Here is a 23,106-nt window from a genome sequence, read left to right as displayed (position 1 = left end):
TGGAACAACTGAAGAAGTCCCACCTCAACCAGAAAGAGCGGCTGACTCAGGCCTGGTAGGAGCACCTGATGTCGCCGTCACCAACACAGAGCTTGATCAAGGGGATGAGCCCCCACCAGTGCCTGACAGCGCTGTCCTGGTTGTAGGCTGTGACTCAGAAGAGCACCAACCCTACTGGGGTGATGCCTCACCAATTCCTGACCAGGCCCTTGTGCCACAGTTACTGGGTGACCTGATGGAAAGGGGGGTAGCCAAGAAATTCTACCTCTCCATCACCCTGGAAGATGTTTTCACCCTCGAGGCCCTCATCGACACTGCAGCAGACATCACCCTCATGTCAGCCAGTCTCTTCTACCAGGTGCAACACCTAGCCGCCCAGAAGAACAAAACCCTCCAGCCGAGGAAATGCTCTCTGGACGTGCAGGCATATTCACCAGTGGGCACCAGGATGGATCACATGATCCCCCTCGATTTGTCCATCGGCCCCATGAATGTATTGCACCCTGTATACATTTCCCAACTTGAGTCCATTCCATTCCTCATTGGGAAAGATTTGCTGAACCGGTTCGAGCCATTGTTAGACTTCCAACATCAGAAAATTTGAGCTCAAGTTAGAGAACCGCTGCCACTGTGGACACCTGACTTAGCCACATGGGAAACCCTGGCTGTCTCCTCAGACCTCACTCCACACCATGGAGAGAACGCAGCTGGAGATCAGTGTCTTGACACAAGAGACCCATACCAGCATCATGACTCCTTCCTGTGCAGGCTGGACCCTACCCAGGGATCCTTCTGCCACAAGATCGGGAAATGCATGTGGCTCCAAGGCATGGAAGTCACAGATGTGGTCATGACCATGGAGGTAGAAGAGTCACCAGTGACAAAAGAGACTGTATGTCACGTGGAGCTTGCGGACGACCAACACCTGACAATCCATGCCATAACTGCCCAGCCTGACACAGTACAGTCACCCAGCTGCCACAGCTATTCTCAGGAGGGACCGGCAGCACCCAACATTTTGGACACGCCCACACCAATGGAACCGTCGCAACACCACTACTTTGATGAAAATGTCTGTCAAGACATGATCACCATTTATGTAGATGGGTGCTCATTCAAACATCAGGGGACCCTGAAAGCTGGAGCTGGCATTCTGTGGCTCAATGACGACCCTGTCCCACCACAACAGCTCAAGCTTGGTCCTCACACGTCACAGTACGCAGAGCTGGCAGCAATCTTAATCACCCTGGAGATGGCCTCCGAACGTGAAGTAAAGGACCTGCTGATCTGCAAAGACTTCAGCTATGCACGTCTCAACTTCATGTGCCATCTCCCTCACTGGACACGGAATGGCTTCAAGACATCAGGGAACAAGCCGGTCAAACACAAAGACCTCCTGCATACGTGCGATGCTCTGATTATCGCACGAAACACGCAGATCTATTGGAAGAAGGTCAGCTGTCATTCCAGACTCCCAGAACTGGACAAGACGTACAATGACCACACGGATGCACTCGCCAAAGCAGGACCACTGCACGGTGACTTGTGGGAGTTTTGTTCCCTCCCACCCACCCATGCTGTCCAGGTCGTCACCCGCAGCCACAGCCGAGCACCTACCTCGATGCCAGAGGCCTCACTGCTGGAACTTTCCCCTCTGGTCTCCAACTCTGACATCATCTCCCTCCAGCCCACTGATGCTGTGCTCAACAAGGTCTGCGATCACCTCCGCGACCTCTCTGCTAACTCGATCTCCACAACTGATCAGGCATCTCTTCCTGACCTCCATCACCTGATAATGGCTTTACCCTTTCTTCATCTTGCCGAGGGCGTACCTCTTGATGTCCCTGATGATGGCACAGAGAGATGCCGTCCAGGCCCAACATCACATTGGGAACCTGAAGCAAGAACTCCAAAAGAGAAGCTTTCCACCCCATGAGGAGGAGGAGACGGAAGAAGGCGAGAGGCCTCACACCAGCAAAAAGCTTCAACACGCCCTGGAAGAGCTCAGAGCTGAAGCTGACCAGCAAAAACAGCAAGCCAGAGCCACCAGAGAAAACCTCGAAGCCGGACTGGACCAGGCCGACACCCTGCTGGACAGAGCCCACGCGGAGCTCAAGAAAAGGGATGGTCGGATCCAGGCCCTGGAAAACCATCTGGCCGAGGCACAGAGACGCCTGCACAAGCTGAATCACCAACTGATCAGTTCCCAAGAACAGCTCACCGAGGCCAGAACGAAACATTGGGCTGACGCAGAAGAGATTGACCAGCTGAGACGGGGACTGAAGCAAGCATATGAGGTGAAGTCAGAATTTGGAACATCCTACGATTCAGTGATGGCACCGACTTCCTCTCCCACAATGCTGTCTCCCCCAAGGCACTCAGACTGCGCTCAAGGGACCTCTCACTGGGACAAGGTACCGCCTTGCCCAACACCGGACCTTGAGGAACCAAGAACCCAGAAGGTCTCTCTCAGAGAAGACACCACAGATGGAACAGGCCTACCAAAGCAAACGTTACACCAGCACTGTGCTACCACAAAGGAGCTTGATAAAGTAGCTCGGAATATCAACACGTTTACCCCGAATCCCGGAGGAGGCCACGACATTCACGCCTACCTCCAGGACATCGACTTCCACCTCCAAAGACTGGACAATGTGACCAATGAGGACAGAGTCTACCTCATCAGGATCACATCTAGTCTGGAGCTCCGCAGCTTCCTGGATCGACAGCCCAGTCGAATCAAGGCCGACTCCAAGCTGCTACACAAAGCCCTGATTCGAGAGTTCGCTGATCCTGAGTCAGAACAAGGTATCGCCGTCGCCTTCGATGTTAAACAGAGCAGACAGGTAGCTCCCCAAGCCTACTACAATCGCTTTCGTCGGGCATATTTTGGGTCCAGAAATGAGCCAGACATGGAAGAAGATGCGAACTTCAAGGCTCTCTTCCTTCGGAACCTCCACCCAACCATTAACCACTACCTGGGGCTCATGGCTTGTCCCCGCACCATGACAAGTCAACAACTGCGAGACCTGGCGATCAAGGCGTACCACAAACAAAGAGCAGCAGCTGAGAAGGCAACCAAGGCTCCGGCAGTGCTGAACCTTGGCACTACAGATCCCAACCTAGCGTTGGAAGGTGGCCACCCTCCTCATCAAACACCAATCCATGACCGAGGTTGGAGAGCAGCAAGCCACAGTGAGCGTTACCCTGGTGTGCCCCCACAGCAGTCAAAGACTCAGCCAGACTGGTGGGAGATACGGCGCTATCCTAACAAGGGTAAGCTAAGACCAATGGAGCCATGGAACAAGTGGAGAGACCGACAGGGAAACCAGTTTCCTAAGCTAAGCTCTCCCCCAAGTTCCCGACGGAATCCACCACAGAATTGGCAAGACAGAAGGAGAGGTTACGATCCAGACTCGAGGCCTGGACGAACCAAGGAAGAAGAGGAGTCTAATCTACTACAGTTGCTGCATGATTTCTTTACTCAGCATCCCCTCAAGGGTCAAGAGGACTTTCGGAAGAAAGATCCAAAATGACTAGGACGGAAGCACAAATCACGCAGGACCCCACAACCCTCACCTGAACCCACACCAGACAATGCCTACAAACTCCCTCAGAGGTCAGCCCCAAATGACACTCAACAGTCATCGGCCTTCCCTACCAGAGATATTGGAACAACTGAAGTCCCACCTCAACCAGAAAGAGCGGCTGACTCAGGCCTGGTAGGAGCACCTGATGTCGCCGTCACCAACACAGAGCTTGATCAAGGGGATGAGCCCCCACCAGTGCCTGACAGCGCTGTCCTGGTTGTAGGCTGTGACTCAGAAGAGCACCAACCCTACTGGGGTGATGCCTCACCAATTCCTGACCAGGCCCTTGTGCCACAGTTACTGGGTGACCTGATGGAAAGGGGGGTAGCCAAGAAATTCTACCTCTCCATCACCCTGGAAGATGTTCTCACCCTCGAGGCCCTCATCGACACTGCAGCAGACATCACCCTCATGTCAGCCAGTCTCTTCTACCAGGTGCAGCACCTAGCCGCCCAGAAGAACAAAACCCTCCAGCTGAGGAAATGCTCTTTGGACGTGCAGGCATATTCACCAGTGGGCACCAGGATGGGTCACATGATCCCCCTCAATTTGTCCATCGGCCCCATGAATGTAATGCACCCTGTATACTGTACATTTCCCAACTTGAGTCCATTCCATTCCTCATTGGGAAAGATTTGCTGAACCGGTTCGAGCCATTGTTAGACTTCCAACATCAGGAAATTTGGGCAAAAGTTAGAGAACCGCTGCCACTGTGGACATCTGACACAGCCACATGGGAATGTCAAACCCTGGCTGTCTCCTTGGACCTCACTCCACACCATGGAGAGAATGCAGCTGGAGATCAGTGTCTTGACACAAGAGACCCATGCCAGCATCATGACTCCTTCCTGTGCAGGCAGGACCCTTCCCTGGGATCCTTCTGCCCCAAGATCAGGAAAGGCATGTGGCCCCAAGGCATGGAAGTCACAGATGTGGTAATGACCATGGAAGTAGAAGAGTCACCAGTGACAAAAGAGACTGTATGTCACATGGAGCTTGCTGACGACCAACACCTGACAATCCATGCCATAACTGCCCAGCCTGACGCAGTACAGTCACCCAGCTGCCACAGCTATTCTCAGGAGGGACCAGCAGCACCCAACATTTTTGACACGCCCACACCAATGGAACCGTCGCAACACCACTACTTTGATGAAAATGTCTGTCAAGACATGATCGCCATTTATGTAGATGGGTGCTCATTCAAACATCAGGGGACCCTGAAAGCTGGAGCTGGCATTCTGTGGCTCAATGACGACCCTGTCCCACCACAACAGCTCAAGCTTGGTCCTCACACATCGCAGTACGCAGAGCTGGCAGCAATCTTAATCACCCTGGAGATGGCCTCTGAACGTGAAGTAAAGGACCTGCTGATCTGCAAAGACTTCAGCTATGCACGTCTCAGCTTCATGTGCCATCTCCCTCACTGGACATGGAATGGCTTCAAAAGTTCAGGAAACAAGCCTGTCAAACATCAAGACCTCCTGCAGGCATGTGATGTTCTCATTACTGCACAAAACATGCATATTTACTGGAAGAAGGTTCGCGGTCATTCCAGACTCCCAGGACTTGACAAGACATACAATGACCGCACGGATGCACTCGCTAAAGCAGGAGCACTGCATGGTGACTGTCCCCTCCCACCCACCCATGCTGTCCAGGTCGTCACCTGCAGCTACCGCCGAGCACCTACCTCGATGCCAGAGGCCTCACTGCTGGAACTTTCCCTTCAGGTCTCCAACTCTGACATCATCTCTCTCCAGCCCACTGATGCTGTGCTCAACAAGGTCTGCGATCATCTCTGCGACCTCTCTGCTAACTCGATCTCCACAACTGATCAGGCATCCCTTCCTGACCTCCATCACCTGATCATGGCTTTACCCTTTCTTCATCTTGCCGAGGGCGTACCTCTTGATGTCCCTGATGCCCACACTTCGCCACGGCTCGTGGTCCCTCAGGCACAAAGCGGGGTCATGCTACTGTACACCCACGACGCACCCTGTGCAGGACACCGCAATGCCAAAACAACCAACGAGGCACTCAAGATGAAGCCAGCAGCTTGGAATAAACCACATTCCAACCAAAAGAAGGACAACTTTTCCAGCCGAAATCTCCTCCAAAACCCCAACAAGAAAGACCAAAGAGAAAGGGGAGGAAAGATGGTCACAGATAGGTTAGACCAAGGTGGTGGACTTTACTACTGAGATCTGGGTGACCTTAACGTTTTTGTTTAATTGTTTGTTTGTTTTGACAACTTTTCATTTTATTTGGTTTTTGTTTTGGTAAGGACCTGGGGTGGCTCACGCGTGCCCGGGAAATTACTGAAGAGGATCCGGTTTTGCACCTTTCTTTGTCCTGTTTGTTTCTTTGCAATTGTTCTCTGGCCGAGAATTGTTGCCACTATACTTTCTCCCTGTTCCCTTTGCACCGGTGTACACAACATTCAGAGTCTCGACTCACCCCCTCACTCCTAATCTGGTCTTTATTTTCTACCCCCTATCACTAGGAAGATGCTGCCCCCGCCACTAGCATTACTCTGGCTAGAAGGCTGAGGCCTCAATCCGACATGGTGTGCCCTGGGCCTCCGCCCAGCATCGTCTTCCGCCTGCCGCGGACACTACCCACAGGTTGGAGCAGACCCAAGCTGAGTCCAATCGATGGCCTAAGAGGCTCCTGAGCACCCTACTGGGAGCTGCAGCAGCCGTTGGCACCCTGTTCGACATAGGGTTCATCACTCCTTGCGGTCCCAGAAGCCAGGCGCCAGCCCCTGCGCCTCCTCCCTGTCCATCCTGTCACTGTGCCACCCAGAGTGCCAAACAATGGGATGTCAACAATGCCTCGTCGCAAGGCCATCATCAGCCGAAAGGGGGGATATGTAGGATTACACATGTACATATCACAGGGCCTAAATTCCAGGTGGCCTGAGACAAGGCCGAGCCTGGTACGAGAGGCACCAAATGGGGGTTACACACATAAACACACACAAACACACACAGATAACAAGGGAGGCCAGCACTCCAACTTTTATTGCCCAAAGATTTAGGGACCTACAGACAAGCAGAGTGGACCTAATGGACAGGGGTCCCTCGACTTGGCACACAACCCCCTCGCCAGATATCCTGCCTTGCATATCACTCACCCAACAGACGAACACCCTAAAGGAAGTTTCATTTAAGTTTGGCTTCTGTATACCATGTATATTGATTTAATCACGACTACTAGTCTCAATATACAGATAGGTTATGTTTGTATGTGTCCTTAGACAATCTTAGTGTTTTGTGTGCCACCCTTATAACCATGTTCACGGAGTATCACCTATTTTACCCCTTTGCACTTGAACACATATAAATTTAAATAAATAGATAGGTATAGCTACCATTGTATATATGTTCTCATGGTATACCAGAAGAATCTGGAAAATGAGTGTAACCAATGTGTCCTAACTTTTAGAGAGTCTTCTTTGTTAAAACCTCCCCCTTCTCTTCCAACATTCCTTTGTGGTCCTTATCTGATCTTGGTGGATCGTCACCAAGTTTCTTTGTTCTACCATGCTATATTAAAAAGAACTGAATTAAGGTGTACATTATCCATTTTGGAGAAGATCAATTAGAATAAGCCACACCAACCAAGATATGTTGTGTCCAGATGTGCAACTTATATTGATATTACCACAAACTAATGGCCACGCCTATCTATGGATAAGATGTGCTGTTTGTAATATGAATATTTGATGTAATGTCTGCACAAAGTGTAACATCTGTTGATGTGCAACCCAAAACACCTGTATCCTATACTGATGTGAATCAGTCACATAGATAAAATAATTAATTGTTTAATCAATTAATACAGATGGTATGAGGTATGTACCTGTGAAGCTGGTATGGCATGTTTGGTGTCAAACTGATTGTTAATCACCCCTGATTCCAAATCTGGTCAGTGATTACCATAAAAGTGGATGTATCAAAAGTTATAACAGCTTAATGAAAATCATCAGTAAAGGGAGAATCAGTCGGGCCATAAATCCCAAAAGGACTGATACAGACCCCCTTCCGAAAGCCCACCAAATGGATGGCCAGCCATTGGCCAGGAGTCAAATTCCTGGTCATCCCTATTCATGAACTTTAGACCATAAAAACCTGGCACCTCAGAACAAAGGTGCGCAGAGAATAACCATCAGCCCGAAGGAGAACATCAGCCGGGGCAAACAGATCATCAAGCGCAGAAAAGACCATCAGCCCGGGAGACGAGAAGCCCACAAGAAACCCTCCGGTGAAGGCCCAGCTGAACAGAGAACAGCACCCAAGACAAAGCTTCACCAGGAGAGAGAATCCAAAGGGGCTCCACTCCACTGCTCCAAACGCCACGCCTTCCTGAGTGCCATCAGCTCAACAGCTCTGCCATCAACTGCCAAGACTCCCCCCCCCCCCCGCCCCCCACTCTTCAACCAAGTAAACCAACTTCCTTTCATTCTAACAACTTAAGCTGTTCTGTTAACCCGCTATAAGACTTTAGGGTTGTGTTCCACAAACTGTGCTTGCTTTGCAGAACAGTATTTCCCATTTAAGGTTACTCATTTAAATCCGGTCATTGCATTTTCATAAGTACATCGTTTGTTTTATTCTGTTATTTTGTGTTTGTTGTTTGTGTTAGGTGTAATGTCTGTCTTATGTTAGTTGTAGTGTTAGCTAGGAATAAATGCATGTCTTTTACACAACTTTAGCCTCCGTCATTGAGTGTCTCACAATAAAGTCCCTGCCTCTGTGCGATCTTGCTACACGCTCTGAACCTCAAACTCGCCTGAAACATCGCGAGACTCTCTCTCATCGGCCGTGAGGGGAGCTTCGCTACCAATCGTTTACATTACCTGGTGATGCAGCTCGCTGGACGAGCCTTCTAACCCAGGTTACTAAGCGATACTGGGAATTAGTGAATCCCATTTAGGTCTCACATTGACAGACTCACAGGGATACCGCAATTGAGTTTGGAGGAGCCGACCATTCGGCATAAAGATTGGTTAATAATCAGCATTAAATAATAATTAATTAAACTTTAATTAATTTCAAACATATTGGTGGAGATATTCAAAATTACCTGAGCTAATCATTCCTACACAAGATAGTAACCACTTAAACACTTCTCTTCCCATTTACAGCCAGTTTACAACTTGTAATGTTATCTGCGAGCCATAAAATATGACAAAATGGTAATTGTATAATTCTCCGGCTGTACGTCATGTTTACTAGCTTGAATGACTTCAGCTTCAAGCATACACTGGCTCAAGGCCATTCATGGAACAGGGCTAAATATTGTTATGGATGTTTGATGAGACCAGCACAATATTTTAAGGAGGTTTTCTGACTTTGAAGTGGGCTATACAAATTTCTATAGGAAAATAATGACTGACATTTGCCAGAAACGCTCAAATCTTCAAGTTAAAATCCATCTACTTCCTGGATCTTCCAGTACTTTAGGAAAATTCTATGTAACAACCATTCTCCAGGGTTCCTACTATCAGTAGTGCCTCTGATCTTCATCAGTGAAACTCACTAGGTGTGTCAGTAGCAAGGTGCCAAGTTGGCAGGTAGACTGTAAGTTTTTTATGTACTTCTCAAGAAAAGATGAATGTCCAAAAACTAATTTGTACGTTTAAGCTCAGAAATTGTTTGTATCATGGTTTTAGAGAGTTGTTATCTTTTGAAAAAAGTTTTTTTTGAAATATACAAACTTCTATTTTTTTGTTCTTCAGAAACATAGTGGTACCTAGTTACATGCTTTGGGCCTCTGCTTATATTCCGCTATTTCGGTTTTGTTGTTTGTGTTAAGTGTAATGTCTGTCATGTTAATTGTAGTGTTAGGAATAAATGCATGTCTTTTACACAACTTCAGCCTCCGTTCATTGAGTGCTCACAATAGTCCCTGTGTCAGGGTCAGCCCTTACTGTCTCACTCTGTCCCTTCCCCGTTTGGCCAGCAGGCATTGTTGGTTATCCCGTCCCTCATGTTGTCAGTCTTTGTGTTTTCCCTGGCTCCCTGTTGGTCGCATAGCTCAACTTGTTGAGCATGTGGTTGTCTGTGAACCCTTCTGTCGTGTGTTTGAATCCTGTCGCCTCTGTTTTTGTATTTTGTTCCCTAGTTCATTGTATGAGTTTATCTAGTTCCTGTGTCTTCTGTTTTATATTTGGTTTTAGTTAAATTCTTCATGCCCGTGCTTCACCGGTTCAAACCCAGCCTCAGCACGTCTGCGGGTCCTTGAGCAAGGCCCTTAACCCCCAAGCTCCCTGGGCGCCGCTACGGGTGGCTGCCCTTTACGGACAGCTTGCTTAGAAAGAGCAAGTTGAGGGAGGCATAAAGGCAATTTCCCCACGGGGATTAATAAAGTGATGATTATTATTATTATTCCTACACATGTTAGTCATAACAGCATCAATAACTTACCATAACTCATTAGGGCTCTGCACACTATAAACATGTCTACGAATGGCTCTCTGCTGTCTGAATGACCATCCAACTGGGTCAAGCCTCTGCAGGCATTGTCTGATATGGAGATGCTGTACGTGGATATTACCTGCTCTTAGGCTTCCTAAAACATAACGCTCTCCTGCATTTGGAGTGTTCCCCAGTATCTCACCCACCAGAGTGTTCAATTCCTCATTGGACAAAGATGTAAACAATCGAGGTGGGAATCCATGGCGCTGCCTATGCCTGTGTAAAGTGCATCGGCTGATTCCAAAACATGAAGCAATCAATTGCCAATTCATTCAGTGAGACACACAATGGGCAATTTGATTATATGATATATCGTACCGAGGCCGACCAAAATTTCCAGTTCCAATTATTGGAGGCATAGGGGGAGGAAGGAGGGGTCTCTGAAAACTTAATCTCTGTCTATTTCCAGCAAGTATGGAACAAAAAGACGAGTGTATATTCTCCAGTGACCTCTCACAGTCCCTTCTTCCTGGATCCTCTGAGTGTGGTATGATTGAAAGGAAAAATGAAATAGTCCTTGTGTGGTCTTCAGGTTCACTGTACAGTCTTGCCAAAATCATTCTATCTGTCTGCCTTTGAATATCTTGAAGACAGTGTAAGGCATTTTGAAAAAATCTATACACATCTTTGTTTTCCTCCATCTGAACTAACCCAGATAATAAAACAACAACATACTGATAAAACATTCTTAAACAATACTACCTATAGACTGGAGGATATAGATTTGTCCCTCCCCCTCAAACTCCTTTATCTACTCAGCCCCTCCTTTTCCAGAAAACTGAGCAGTGCAATGCAGTCTTTCAGGCTGTTCTTGTCCTTTAGGGATACAATCTCTCAGGATTGTGTCATCCGCCAGCCACCAATAAGCAAAACAGTCCCAAAGTCTCCGTGGTTAGTGTGAAACCGTCTTCCCCCACTTCCACTTTTATCCTCATTGTGGAGAAACTCTTCCCGTTTCACAGAAGGCTGTGGTATCAGTCCCATTGCCCCTCCTTCTTCAGCATCAGGGGCAGTAGGCTCAGCTCTCCCCAAAGGAGTAGGAACATAGGCAGGAGGACGAGGTGCAGGTGGCGGCGGTGGAGGAGGGGACACTTTAGGCAGGACCGGATATCTGAATTAAGCTTTTTCCTCTTCACAGCATGAGCTTCAGGCGGAGAAACAGCAGCAATCGAATCAGCCCCCCTTTCCTCTCTGCTAACCTTATCTCTCAGCTGCTCCACTCTAGTCTGCCACCCCCTCCTAACTCTCACCTTGGCCACAAAGTTCCACCGATAATAATATTCTGGCTTGTACATTCCCTTACCACAACAACCATTTCCCCTCCTTTCCAGCACTATCTCACAACATTCTAGCTCCAGTATGTTTAGAGTGTCCTCCTTCGGTCATCTACCCCCAGTCTGACAATTCCAATTTTTGCAAGCCTTCTTCAGGCCTGTCACCCGTTCCATTACCTGCCTTGGGGATGGTTTTCCTGGTTCCCCTTTATTACACTTCCTCATCTCCCCCTCAATCTCTGAGTCCCTTTCGGGAGGGTGCGAATGTTCGCTTGATGCACTCCGCATTATTTACCCTTTAACAAACAGCGTTGAACACAGCACCTATGAAATATCTGTTCTGGCCCTATTATCCTACACACTTTCCTTCTGCCCAAAACACACAGCTGGTGGGTGGCCACTAAACAACAAGGCACCTTGTTACTGGGTGACGAAGAATCATAAAAGAAACAAGTATAGCTCCAAACATTGGGTGTTTTGAAAACAAATTAACAAGCTCACCCCAGCCTGTATATCTCAGATCCAACACATGATTCCCCAAACACCTTTGTGCTATTCCATTTAATGTTGACACTTATATGTGACAGCGCGGAGCAAAATCAACTCGATTGTATCATTTTATCCCACTGAGGATACTGCACCTGGGAGATCACCAGCACCCTTTATCACATAAAACTAGAACTCGTGGCCATAAGTGGAAATTAGCGGGAGAACATTTTAAAACAAATTTGAGGAAGCACTTCTTTACACAGCGTGTAGTTAGAGTATGGAATAGTCTTCCTGCTAGTGTAGTGGAAGCTAAAACCATGGGTTCCTTTAAATCAGAGCTAGATAAGATTTTAACAACTCTGAGCTATTAGTTAAGTTCTCCCCAAACGAGCTTGATGGGCCGAATGGCCTCCTCTCGTTTGTAAATTTCTTATGTTCTTATGTTCTTACACATTGTATTAGGACGCACTTATGGACGACTATGTTGCCTATACAGTAGTACTGTACTGTCACTTATGAGGTGATTGAAGTATTAATTGATTCTGATCATGTATGGACTGATCATCCTGAGATTCAGATACAAGATTTTTTTTTCCTCTCTGATCACTTATATAACTTGTTTTCACAAATGACTGAATGGTTTCAGAGTATCCTTATCTTATGTGAAAGAATCCTTGTTCTGGGATGCTTACCCTATTCAAGGACGCTTACCATGTTTTCCTGGGTTTTGGAGGGGCTTGCTGAGGGCAGGGAAAGGTGTTGCTCAATATGTTGTACACCACTGGTCAGTGTATGAGACACCTGCCTTATCTTCATGAGAAAGGGAAAGCATTGCTCAAGGATACTCATCTAATTATTTTGGGAAATGCACCTAGCTGGTCAGTGTGTGTAGAACGCTTACTCCCATCCTTAGGAGGAGGGGGGATACATTGATTATAGAAACTTGTTTTATCACTTCCGATTGAAACTTCAGGCAGCATTACTCGGACAAAATTGGAAATTTGAGAACGCATTGCCTGAGGGGAGGGGTGAGCCTGGCCACAGTGCCCAAAATTAGTATAAAGGAAGGGGGAGATCTCAGTACTGACCGGAGCTCAGCCGTGGGATAGAGCGCACATCGCCCGGCACTTTTTCGGGACTCACGTGTTGGTTTCCTGCCAGGACTGAAAAGGGCTCCTCAATCTAAGAGTGAAGGTGGGTGATGATGGCACGTCCGAGTGTGAATAGCTTTGCAGTGTCAATGTGTTGATTCAATCAATTATCACAATAACCATAATATCAATTTGCACTTTCTATATATGCATGTTTCAATTGTCACTTTTTAAATATATACCTATATTCTCTTTTATTCTTTAATGATATATATATATTTGTATATTAGGGCTGTGCATCGATTTAAAAAATGTAATTAATCACAGAGTTTTCTGTATTTAATCGTGATTAATCGCACAAAATTCTTAACATTTACAAATGTAAAGTTACATAATAACAATTGAATAATATATAAATTTTCTGTAACATAAATCCAGGAGCATCATATTTTAGATTATATTATATTTTAATGAATTAACCTGTGAAAAAACTAAAATTCTTTACTTACACTTGTTGCAAGCAAGTATCAAGTATTAGAACTAGATAAACAGACTTCACTGAGAAGAGATGCCATCAAAACACACAATTAAATTTGTTTCCATAAACATAGCAGTTGAAACTTAAAACTAATCTATCATCAGATCAGCTATTGTAATTCTGAACAGTCACCATTTTACTTTTACGTACAGTAGTTTTGCTCACAGTTTATGCAAATAACAATAGATTCCACTCTTCATCAGTAAATTGCAGGGTGACACCAAGGTAGTTGTCATTACTTACAGATGTCCAATGATCCCCAGTTACGGCAACGTACTGAGCTCTCTCTAACATGCTCATTTTCAGTGCCCTATCATTCTCATAATTTTATATATATATAAAATTATTGGATATCACTTGTGATACGGGATTATTTTGCATTGCCTTTGATTGATTTTAATGCAAGGTTATTTTGTATTACTTGTAGTAAATAGTTTTTAGAAGCGAACCTAAGTGTGCCTGTTTGTTCCTTCAAGAGCCCTATATCCCCCTCACATCATCTTAAAACACACATTCTCTAAAAGCAACAAATCCGATCTTATCGACATACACTATTATACTCCCATGGGACTGAGAGTGGGCCGAACTCCGAAGTCCTTCAGCTTGGTGCCAGGGGTCTATGACAGCACCTGTCTTAGGCTGTTCCTGTCCTCACACAGGAAACTTACCCGTCATGGCTACCGTGTGCAATGCATTCACTGTCCAACCTTCACCATGCAGTGCCATGCCATGCAGTGCACACACCACCCTGTCCTCTGCCCCTCCTTGCACTAAGCCTTCACCGTCATTTCTGGCCTCTATGCGGGTGATGGCTTCCTTGCCGCCTAGTGCCCCGTCGCACAATATACAGTGGCGCCACTCAAAATCACGGACTTTCCCAAGGTCTCATGCATCCACCTATCACGTAATAGGACTCAGGACTCATCCAGAGACAAATTACTTGGAGCGTACCCTTTCCCTATCACAGGTGGATTCTTGTCTGGTGACGGGGATAACAAGGCTTAGCCTGTTATCCTCTCCCAGACAGAGCACTCGCCCAATGGCCTTCTAACCACTGTCAGTGCTTTCCCTGTGCTTGGAATCCCACAGTCACGGCAGACTCTCACATAACACTATCTCCACATTCAAATGCTACCAAAAACAACCTTCAGCAACAAGCAAAGCAGCAGCAAGAATGAATAAATAGAGCAGCCTTTACCTCACCAAAGCAGGTCCAGCCAAATGAATCTCAGGAATGTTCAAGTCTGAGACAGTGTGATTTCCGTTGTTCCTCGAAGAGGGACTGGGCCAATCCTCATCTCATCTGGATTTGTTCCCATCAGGCTCTATGCCTTACCCACTCTATCATAAGAACATAAGAACTATACAAACGAGAGGAGGCCATTCGGCCCATCGAGCTCGCTTGGGGAGAACTTAACTAATAGCTCAGAGTTGTTAAAATCTTATCTAGCTCTGATTTAAAGGAACCCAAGGATTCAGCTTGCACTACGTTATCAGGAAGACTATTCCATACTCTGACTACACGCTGTGTAAAGAAGTGCTTCCTTAAATCCAATTTGAAATGTTCTCCCGCTAATTTCCACCTATGGCCACGAGTTCTTGTATTGGAACTAATGCTGAAGTAACTATTCGGTTGAACAGCATCCAAACCTGTTAGAATCTTATAGACCTGGATCATGTCCCCCCTCAGTCTCCTTTGCTTGAGGCTGAACAGATTTAGCTCAAATAACCTTTCCTTGTATGACATTCCTCTAAGACCAGGAATCATTCTTGGAAATACGTTTTATAGTTTATTATAAGGTTTGTTTGCTGAGTAACGCTTATTATCTGCTGTGTAAGTTAACGAGGCGCCGACGACATCAGTTAATTTAATGAGATTAGAGAGATCAATTCGCATTTTAGACAGTTAACAGTATACTTCATCTGTGCTAGTATTACATGCACATACCATGTATGTATACGTTATTATATTTAATTTACGATGCTCAGATATTTTGCTAATATGGGGAAGTAATGTTAGGCTAGCTGTTTGTGAGTTAAATTTAGTTGAAATGGAATAGCCAGCTCATATACTTTCTTCAGAATAATGTTATTTAGATCGGTTGCTGATTTTAATGTGCAGATATGATAATGGATATTTTTAATTAGGATAAATATGTTTCTAACTGGATCAGATGTAACCAGACTGTAATATTTTGGCACAGGGTTAATTAAACATGAAAAGAAAGGGCGAAATATCAGACTTCTTTATAAAGAAGCACAAACAGGCAGATCAGGTTCAAACAGACCCTACCCTTTGCACTGGATCCCACAGCAGCTCCATACCTGAGACTAGTCAGAGTCAGTGTGGTCAGACTTCAGATCCACCAGCACATCAGAGCATCTACCAGGCAATCACATGTTTCATACAATGTTAGAATTTAAGCTGAGCTTCAGGAAAGTTCAACTAAAAAAATCAAATCCTGTCATTACTTATTAACTCACAACAAAGTGAGTAGATGATGAGTAAATTATTATATTTTCATATTTTGAATTATATGTTGGTAATGAAATAGATTTGGGTTTTCTAAACACTTTCATTGTGTTTGTGTGTCTGTGCATCTTTGTGACATATCAGGATACAAATTTGTATAATGGTATGAGTATGACAGGTATTTCAGGAGAAGGTGACTTATGAGGACATTGCCCATGCAATTTTCATTTTTCAAAAGGCTTATAAATATTTTTAAATGTTCCCTGTGAGGGTTGGATTAGGGCAATAGAAAATAGTTTGTAGAGTATATAAACAATGGAAACCTATAGAATGTCCTCACAATTCACAAAAACGTGTGTGTGTGTGTGTTTTCACTATTCTATGGGAACTAATGGATTGTGTTGTAAATAGATGTATCAAGGGATGACACAGAGACCTCTGGCTCTGAGCAAGACAGTGAGCCAGAGCTGACAGAAGATGTCATCGAGCCCCTTCCAGCTGCATCAGTATGGTCGGCTCCTCCAAACTCAATTGCGGTATCCCTGTGAGTCTGTTAATGTGAGACCTAAATGGGATTCACTAATTACCAGTATCGCTTAGTAACCTGGGTTAGAAGGCTCGTCCAGCGAGCTGCATCACCAGGTAATGTAAACGATTGGTAGCGAAGCTCCCCTCACGGCCGATGAGAGAGAGTCTCGCGATGTTTCAGGCGAATTTGAGGTTCAGAGCTTGTAGCAAGATCGCACAGAGGCAGGGACTTATTGTGAACACTCAATGACGGAGGCTGAAGTTGTGTAAAAGACATGCATTTATTCCTAGCTAACACTACAACTAACATAAGACAGACATTACACCAAAGACAAACAACAAACACGAAACAACGGAATAAAACAAACGATGTAATTATGAAAATGCAATGACCGGATTTAAATGAGTAACCTTAAATGGGAAATACTGTTCTGCAAAGCAAGAAAGTCTTATAGCAGGTTAACAGAACAGCTTAAGTTGTTAGAATGAAAGGAAGTTGGTTTACTTGGTTGAAGAGTGGGGGGGGGGGGGTCTTGGCAGTTGATGGCAGAGCTGCAGAGCTGATGGCACTCAGGAAGGCGCGGCGTTTGGAGCAGTGGAGTGGAGCCCCTTTGGATTCTCTCTCCTGGTGAAGCTTTGTCTTGGGTGCTGTTCTCTGTTCAGCTGGGCCTTCACCGGAGGGCTTCTTGTGGGTTTCTCTTCTCCCGGGCTGATGGTTGTTCTGCGCTTGATGATCTGTTTGCCCCGGCTGATGATGGTTCTCCTCGGGCTGGTGGTTGTTCTCTGCGCACCATTGTTCTGAGGTGCCAGGTTTTTATGGTCTAAAGTTCATGAATAGGGATGACCAGGAATTCGACTCCTGGCCCAATGGCTGGCCATCCATTTGGCGGGCTTTCGGAAGGGGGTCTGTATCAGTCCTTTTGGGATTTATGGCCCGACTGATTCTCCCTTTACTGATGATTTTCATTAAGCTGTTATAACTTTTGATACATCCACTTTTATGGTAATCACTGACCAGATTTGGAATCAGGGGTGATTAACAATCAGTTTGACACCAAACATGCCATACCAGCTTCACAGGTACATACCTCATACCATCTGCATTAATTGATTAAACAATTAATTATTTTATCTATGTGACTGATTCACATCAGTATAGGATACAGGTGTTTTGGGTTGCACCTCAACAGATGTTACACTTTGTGCAGACATTACATCAAATATTCATATTACAAACAGCACATCTTATCCATAGATAGGCGTGGCCATTAGTTTGTGGTAATATCAATATAAGTTGCACATCTGGACACAACATATCTTGGTTGGTGTGGCTTATTCTAATTGATCTTCTCCAAAATGGATAATGTACACCTTAATTCAGTTCTTTTTAATATAGCATGGTAGAACAAAGAAACTTGGTGACGGTCCACCAAGATCAGATAAGGACCACAAAGGAATGTTGGAACAGAAGGGGGGGTTGTTAACAAAGAAGACTCTCTAAAAGTTAGGACACATTGGTTACACTCATTTTCCAGATTCTTCTGGTATACCATGAGAACATATATACAATGGTAGCTATACCTATCTATTTATTTAAATTTATATGTGTTCAAGTGCAAAGGGGTAAAATAGGTGATACTCCGTGAACATGGTTATAAGGGTGGCACACAAAACACTAAGATTGTCTAAGGACACATACAAACATAACCTATCTGTATATTGAGACTAGTAGTCGTGATTAAATCAATATACATGGTATACAGAAGCCAAACTTAAATGAAACTTCCTTTAGGGTGTTCGTCTGTTGGGTGAGTGATATGTAAGGCAGAATGTATGGGGAGGGGGTTGTGTGCCAAGTCGAGGGACCCCTGTCCTTGAGGTCCACTCTGCTTGTCTGTGGGTCCCTAAATCTTTGGGCAATAAAAGTTGGAGTGCTGGCCTCCCTTGTTATCTGTGTGTGTTTGTGTGTGTTTATGTGTGTAACCCCCCTTTGGTGCCTCTCGTACCAGGCTCGGCCTTGTCTCAGGCCACCTGGAATTCAGGCCCTGTGATATGTGCATGTGTGATCCTACAATGTGACATTGGATGCCTGTAATGAGACCTTAGAGGGTCTGTTAGGCACACAAGTTAGTTTCACAGTACAAGAGACCTGTGTCCCTTGATAGAAAAAATGTTTTCATTGACCCGCTACAAAAAACAGAAGTAGTCAGTAAAACTTGGCTGAAAGGACTGAAATCGCACACAGATGGCAGCATATAAATGTATACCACATAAGTAAAAACAAAAACAAACTTAGCAACCAAAAAGAAAAAGGAGAAAAAGGACAATGTCTGCTGACACTCACTACTCCATATAAGAACAAATATAAGGCATTAATTAGCCTGCCCCATGAATCATGTTTCAACAGGGGAAAACAAAACAGCCCTCACAGCTTTCACCTAGGTAACGAAAAAGCCTGATGAAACAGGCTGAGCAGGAGGTTGATGCTCAATCCACAGCCTGCAAGTAAAGGTTGACCAACACAAATTGCCTCTGTCAACCACAGGAACACTGTTGACACCGAATTTCAAAGCACTTCAACAAGAGGAGGTGGGGACCATACATGATGCATGCCAAGACAGATATGCTAAACTATTTATAGGCCATGGGAAATACCCTAATAATTAACCACTACATGTGTGATCCAAACACTGGGAGGAGCCAGCAGCCCAGTCACAAATAAATTATGGCCTTTTCAGGAGAAATCTAGTGTTCACCTGCACTGTATGAACAATATAGTGACTACACGAAGATTTGAAATTTTTAAGTGTCTCATAATATCTGCTTAAACATTTGAAAAAGAAATACGACTTTCACATGAACAGGTCAGGCAGAAAAAGGTTTATTATATTTATGTAATAAATGTATAATGGTTACACATCAAAAGGTCTTAGTACCACTATGACATAAAATGTATATTTTACTGTTTTGTACAGAAAGTAATAGATATTGGTGAAAGGTAGACCGACAACAGAATTAAATGTGTAAATGTAAAATGTAACAAAAAAAAACTCCTTTGACATATTTCGCAATTTTTCACTGCTCGCTAAAACATGATAGTATTCTGTTATGATTTGAGATGGTAATGTAATCTTTTTCCTCCATTATCTAGCAATTATCAAAGTTTTCTCTTGAACAACAAATGCCAATTTACACTTACTGCTATTAGTATAAATTTTCATAAGTTTAATAATGGATACTGAAAGGCTCAAACATAGTCATATTTCATGTTTGATCTCCTGCCATCTTCACTACGAGCCTTGTAGGAGTCATTGTAAATTTGTCTTTGTCTGTCCTCTGATTTGTAGATTGTATTATGGGAGGGAGCTTTATAAGACACTGCATGGAACCTGAATTAAAATGGAGAAAACAGAGACAAAAATGGAGTGATATTAGATTATGACATTTTATCCTATCAAAACTGATCTTGGATACATTTAAGGAAATCATTTAAAATAACATTTATCTTTAATCTATGTGGTTTAACGTTTTTACATCTTAATTTAGCTGAATAGAATTACAGAGAACTTATTCCTCAAATGTACATAAACCAAACTAAAACTTACTGAGATTTTTCAGGTTGAAGTCCCTTACAAGCCACACACATCATAACTCCACCCACTGTTAAGATGCCCCCTGCCACCCAGCCTACAAAAAGGGCAGGTCCAAAAGTGTACCTGAAACAAGAGAAACACTATATAATAATCTAAAATATCTACAGTATCACATTACTTAAACAGACTTAGATGACATCTTTAGTACACTAAGCCATGCATGTATATATGTATTGGTTCTGTTTGCAGTGGTGGTTTAATGGTTAGGGAAGTGCACTTGTAATTGAAAGATTGCAGATTTAAATCCCCGACCAGCAAGGCACCACTGAGGTACCCTGAGCAAGGTACCGCCCCCAAGCACTGCACCCCCGCGGCTTAATTAGCTGCCCTCTGCTATGTCACAACGTCACATATGGGTTAAATGCAGAGGACACATTTTGTTGTTGTGCATTGTGTCCTGTGGTGTGTCAACAATGACCACTGATCTCTAAATTCTGTACTGTAAATCCTATGTGCTGAACCACACTTCTTGTTGAATGTACCTTATAGGACTCTGGACAAACTTTGTCACAAGCATTTCATACATTATAGCATCATATTTTATAAGCAGTACATGTAAAGCATAGATAGCAACAAATATGATGGTTTTATTCAGAGTCACTAAGTCTCCGTAGGAAAACAATGTTCAAAATATGGAATTTTCTTTTACCTAGGAGTTAGTGGTGCCCCAATTCCTCCAATTCCCATTCCTGCCATTGAGCCCATTCCTCCAAATTCTGTAGTGCTGAAGGTGGTCATCATAAAACTGCTCACAACGAAATTAGCGAAGACTGAAACTCCAGCAATTGTACAAATGCCTGAAAGAAATAGACTATTCATTTAAAAATGGTAAGACTTTGGGTTACAATAGGTTAAAGACAGAAATTACTCTACCTGAGAGAATAAACATGATTCCAGATGTTAGTGTCAAGTTAGCCTTGACTGTGTCTTCCATACCACCCATTTTAATACACTTCAAAGCAAAAATGGCTATAAGGGCTGCTATTCCTGCAAGAACAACTCCAACTATCATCAAGGCTCTCACAGCTTGGAAGAGACCTGTAAAAAAAAATGTGGTTATAATGGGAATAAATTTTAAATAAATGAAGATGTTTCCTGAAAAGCAAAGCTGCAATACTCTATCTTATCTATCATTTTATGTAATTTGCTCTTTTAAGTACAATTGGCACATTTTTAAAAATCCTTGCAGTCAGTGACAGCCTGAAGGTTGGAACCCAATGCTGGGTCTCCTCCCTAGTGATACCTTGCCAGCTGTCTTGAGCTGGTGCCTGTTTGTTGGTCTTTCTGCTGTTACGTCGGCATGTGTATGTGCATGTATTCATTTTTCCCTTTGAGATCCCGTTCTGCAAGTCTGCTGATCCGGATCCACATTTTCCACTTCTCACCATGAAAGCAGTGTGAAAACTGGATGAACTGGTTTTTTGTCGCCTTGTTCCCATTTCCTGCCTCTTCAGTCATTGACTATAAAAGACACCTCACCACCCCATTTGATATCTTTTTGCTCGTGCTTTCTGTCTTTGCTTTTGTGTTTGCTTACTGTATTTCTGACCTACTGTTACGACCTATTTTTGGCTCTCGAGTCTCACGCTTTTGGATTTCGATTCGGTTTTGGTTATTTGGCTTTGGTGTTTGTTTAGTCCAGGTGAATCAATTTAGAAATCACCGCCTACAGCTGATGAGCAAGCACCTTAGTGAGCAGCTTAACATCGGAATTCATCAAGAATAATGGGTGATAGCTGGAACAGTCTGTGGGGTCTTTGCCTTAAGAACATAAGAACATAAGAACATAAGAACTATACAAACGAGAGGAGGCCATTCGGCCCATCGAGCTCGCTTGGGGAGAACTTAACTAATAGCTCAGAGTTGTTAAAATCTTATCTAGCTCTGATTTAAAGGAACCCAAGGATTCAGCTTGCACTACGTTATCAGGAAGACTATTCCATACTCTGACTACACGCTGTGTAAAGAAGTGCTTCCTTAAATCCAGTTTGAAATGTTCTCCCGCTAATTTCCACCTATGGCCACGAGTTCTTGTATTTGAACTAATGCTGAAGTAACTATTCGGTTGAACAGCATCCAAACCTGTTAGAATCTTATAGACCTGGATCATGTCCCCCCTCAGTCTCCTTTGCTTGAGGCTGAACAGATTTAGCTCAAATAACCTTTCCTCGTATGACATTCCTCTAAGACCAGGAATCATTCTTGTGGCCCTACGCTGCACATTTTCTAAGGCCGCTATGTCCTTTTTAAGATATGGTGACCAAACCTGTACACAATATTCTAGGTGAGGTCTCACCAAGGAATTGTATAATCTTAGCATTACCTCCCTTGACTTAAACTCCACACACCTGGAGATGTACCCCAACATCCTATTGGCCTTTTTTATTGCTTCCCCACACTGGCGAGAATGAGACATGGAAGCATCAACATACACACCAAGGTCTTTCTCATAATCAGCTACCTTTATTTCAGTAGGTCCCATAAAATACCTGTACTTTATATTTCTGCTCCCTACATGGAGTACCTTACATTTGTCTATGTTAAATTTCATCTGCCAGGTGTCAGCCCAGTCACTAATTAAATTAAGATCCCGCTGTAGCTGCTGAGCCGCTAGTTCAGTATCTGCTACACCACCCACCTTGGTGTCATCTGCAAATTTCACCAGTTTACTGTATATATTGGTGTCTATATCATTTATGTAAATTAGGAACAAAAGTGGTCCTAAAATTGAACCCTGCGGTACCCCACTATGAACGCAGGCCCACTGTGACATCGAGCCTCTTATAACTACTCGCTGCTTCCTATCCGTTAACCAGTTATCAATCCAAGTCGCTACAGTTCCTAAAATACCTGTCGCTTTGAGTTTAAGTGAGAGCCTCTTGTGGGGAACAACATCAAAAGCCTTTTGGAAATCTAAATAGATGACATCATAGGCCTTCTTATCATCAACTTCCTGAGTAGCTTCCTCAAAAAACTCCAACAGAT

At 44.4% G+C, this 23,106-nt stretch overlaps 1 protein-coding gene across 1 annotated transcript; it reads right to left on the bottom strand.

Annotated features, from left to right (window-relative positions):
• Positions 1 to 19,414: 19,414 nt before the first annotated feature.
• Positions 19,415 to 21,401, bottom strand: LOC140586888 (claudin-18-like). The gene is made up of 5 exons (XM_072708379.1): positions 21,365 to 21,401; positions 20,995 to 21,159; positions 20,771 to 20,918; positions 20,074 to 20,184; positions 19,415 to 19,857 (listed from the first exon to the last, which is right to left on the bottom strand). The coding sequence occupies exons 2-5, from the start codon at positions 21,131 to 21,133 to the stop codon at positions 19,716 to 19,718; spliced, it is 540 nt and encodes a 179-aa protein (XP_072564480.1). The 5' UTR covers positions 21,134 to 21,159; positions 21,365 to 21,401; the 3' UTR covers positions 19,415 to 19,715.
• Positions 21,402 to 23,106: the final 1,705 nt, after the last annotated feature.

The sequence above is a fragment of the Paramormyrops kingsleyae genome, unplaced genomic scaffold, assembly GCF_048594095.1.
Source record: "Paramormyrops kingsleyae isolate MSU_618 unplaced genomic scaffold, PKINGS_0.4 ups80, whole genome shotgun sequence".
Classification (NCBI taxonomy): domain Eukaryota; kingdom Metazoa; phylum Chordata; class Actinopteri; order Osteoglossiformes; family Mormyridae; genus Paramormyrops; species Paramormyrops kingsleyae.
This window is presented reverse-complemented; position numbering and strand designations above follow the sequence as displayed.

Bases quoted from the DNA above. Each gene is read 5' to 3' on its own strand.
- LOC140586888 (XM_072708379.1), bottom strand. From the start codon at position 21,133: ATGATAGTTGGAGTTGTTCTTGCAGGAATAGCAGCCCTTATAGCCATT. The intron at 20,919-20,994 runs GTAGAGTAATTT...TATTTCTTTCAG, and splicing joins AATCATGTTTATTCTCTCAG to GCATTTGTACAATTGCTGGA. The intron at 19,858-20,073 runs GTAAGTTTTAGT...ATTTTAATTCAG, and splicing joins CTTCAACCTGAAAAATCTCA to GTTCCATGCAGTGTCTTATA.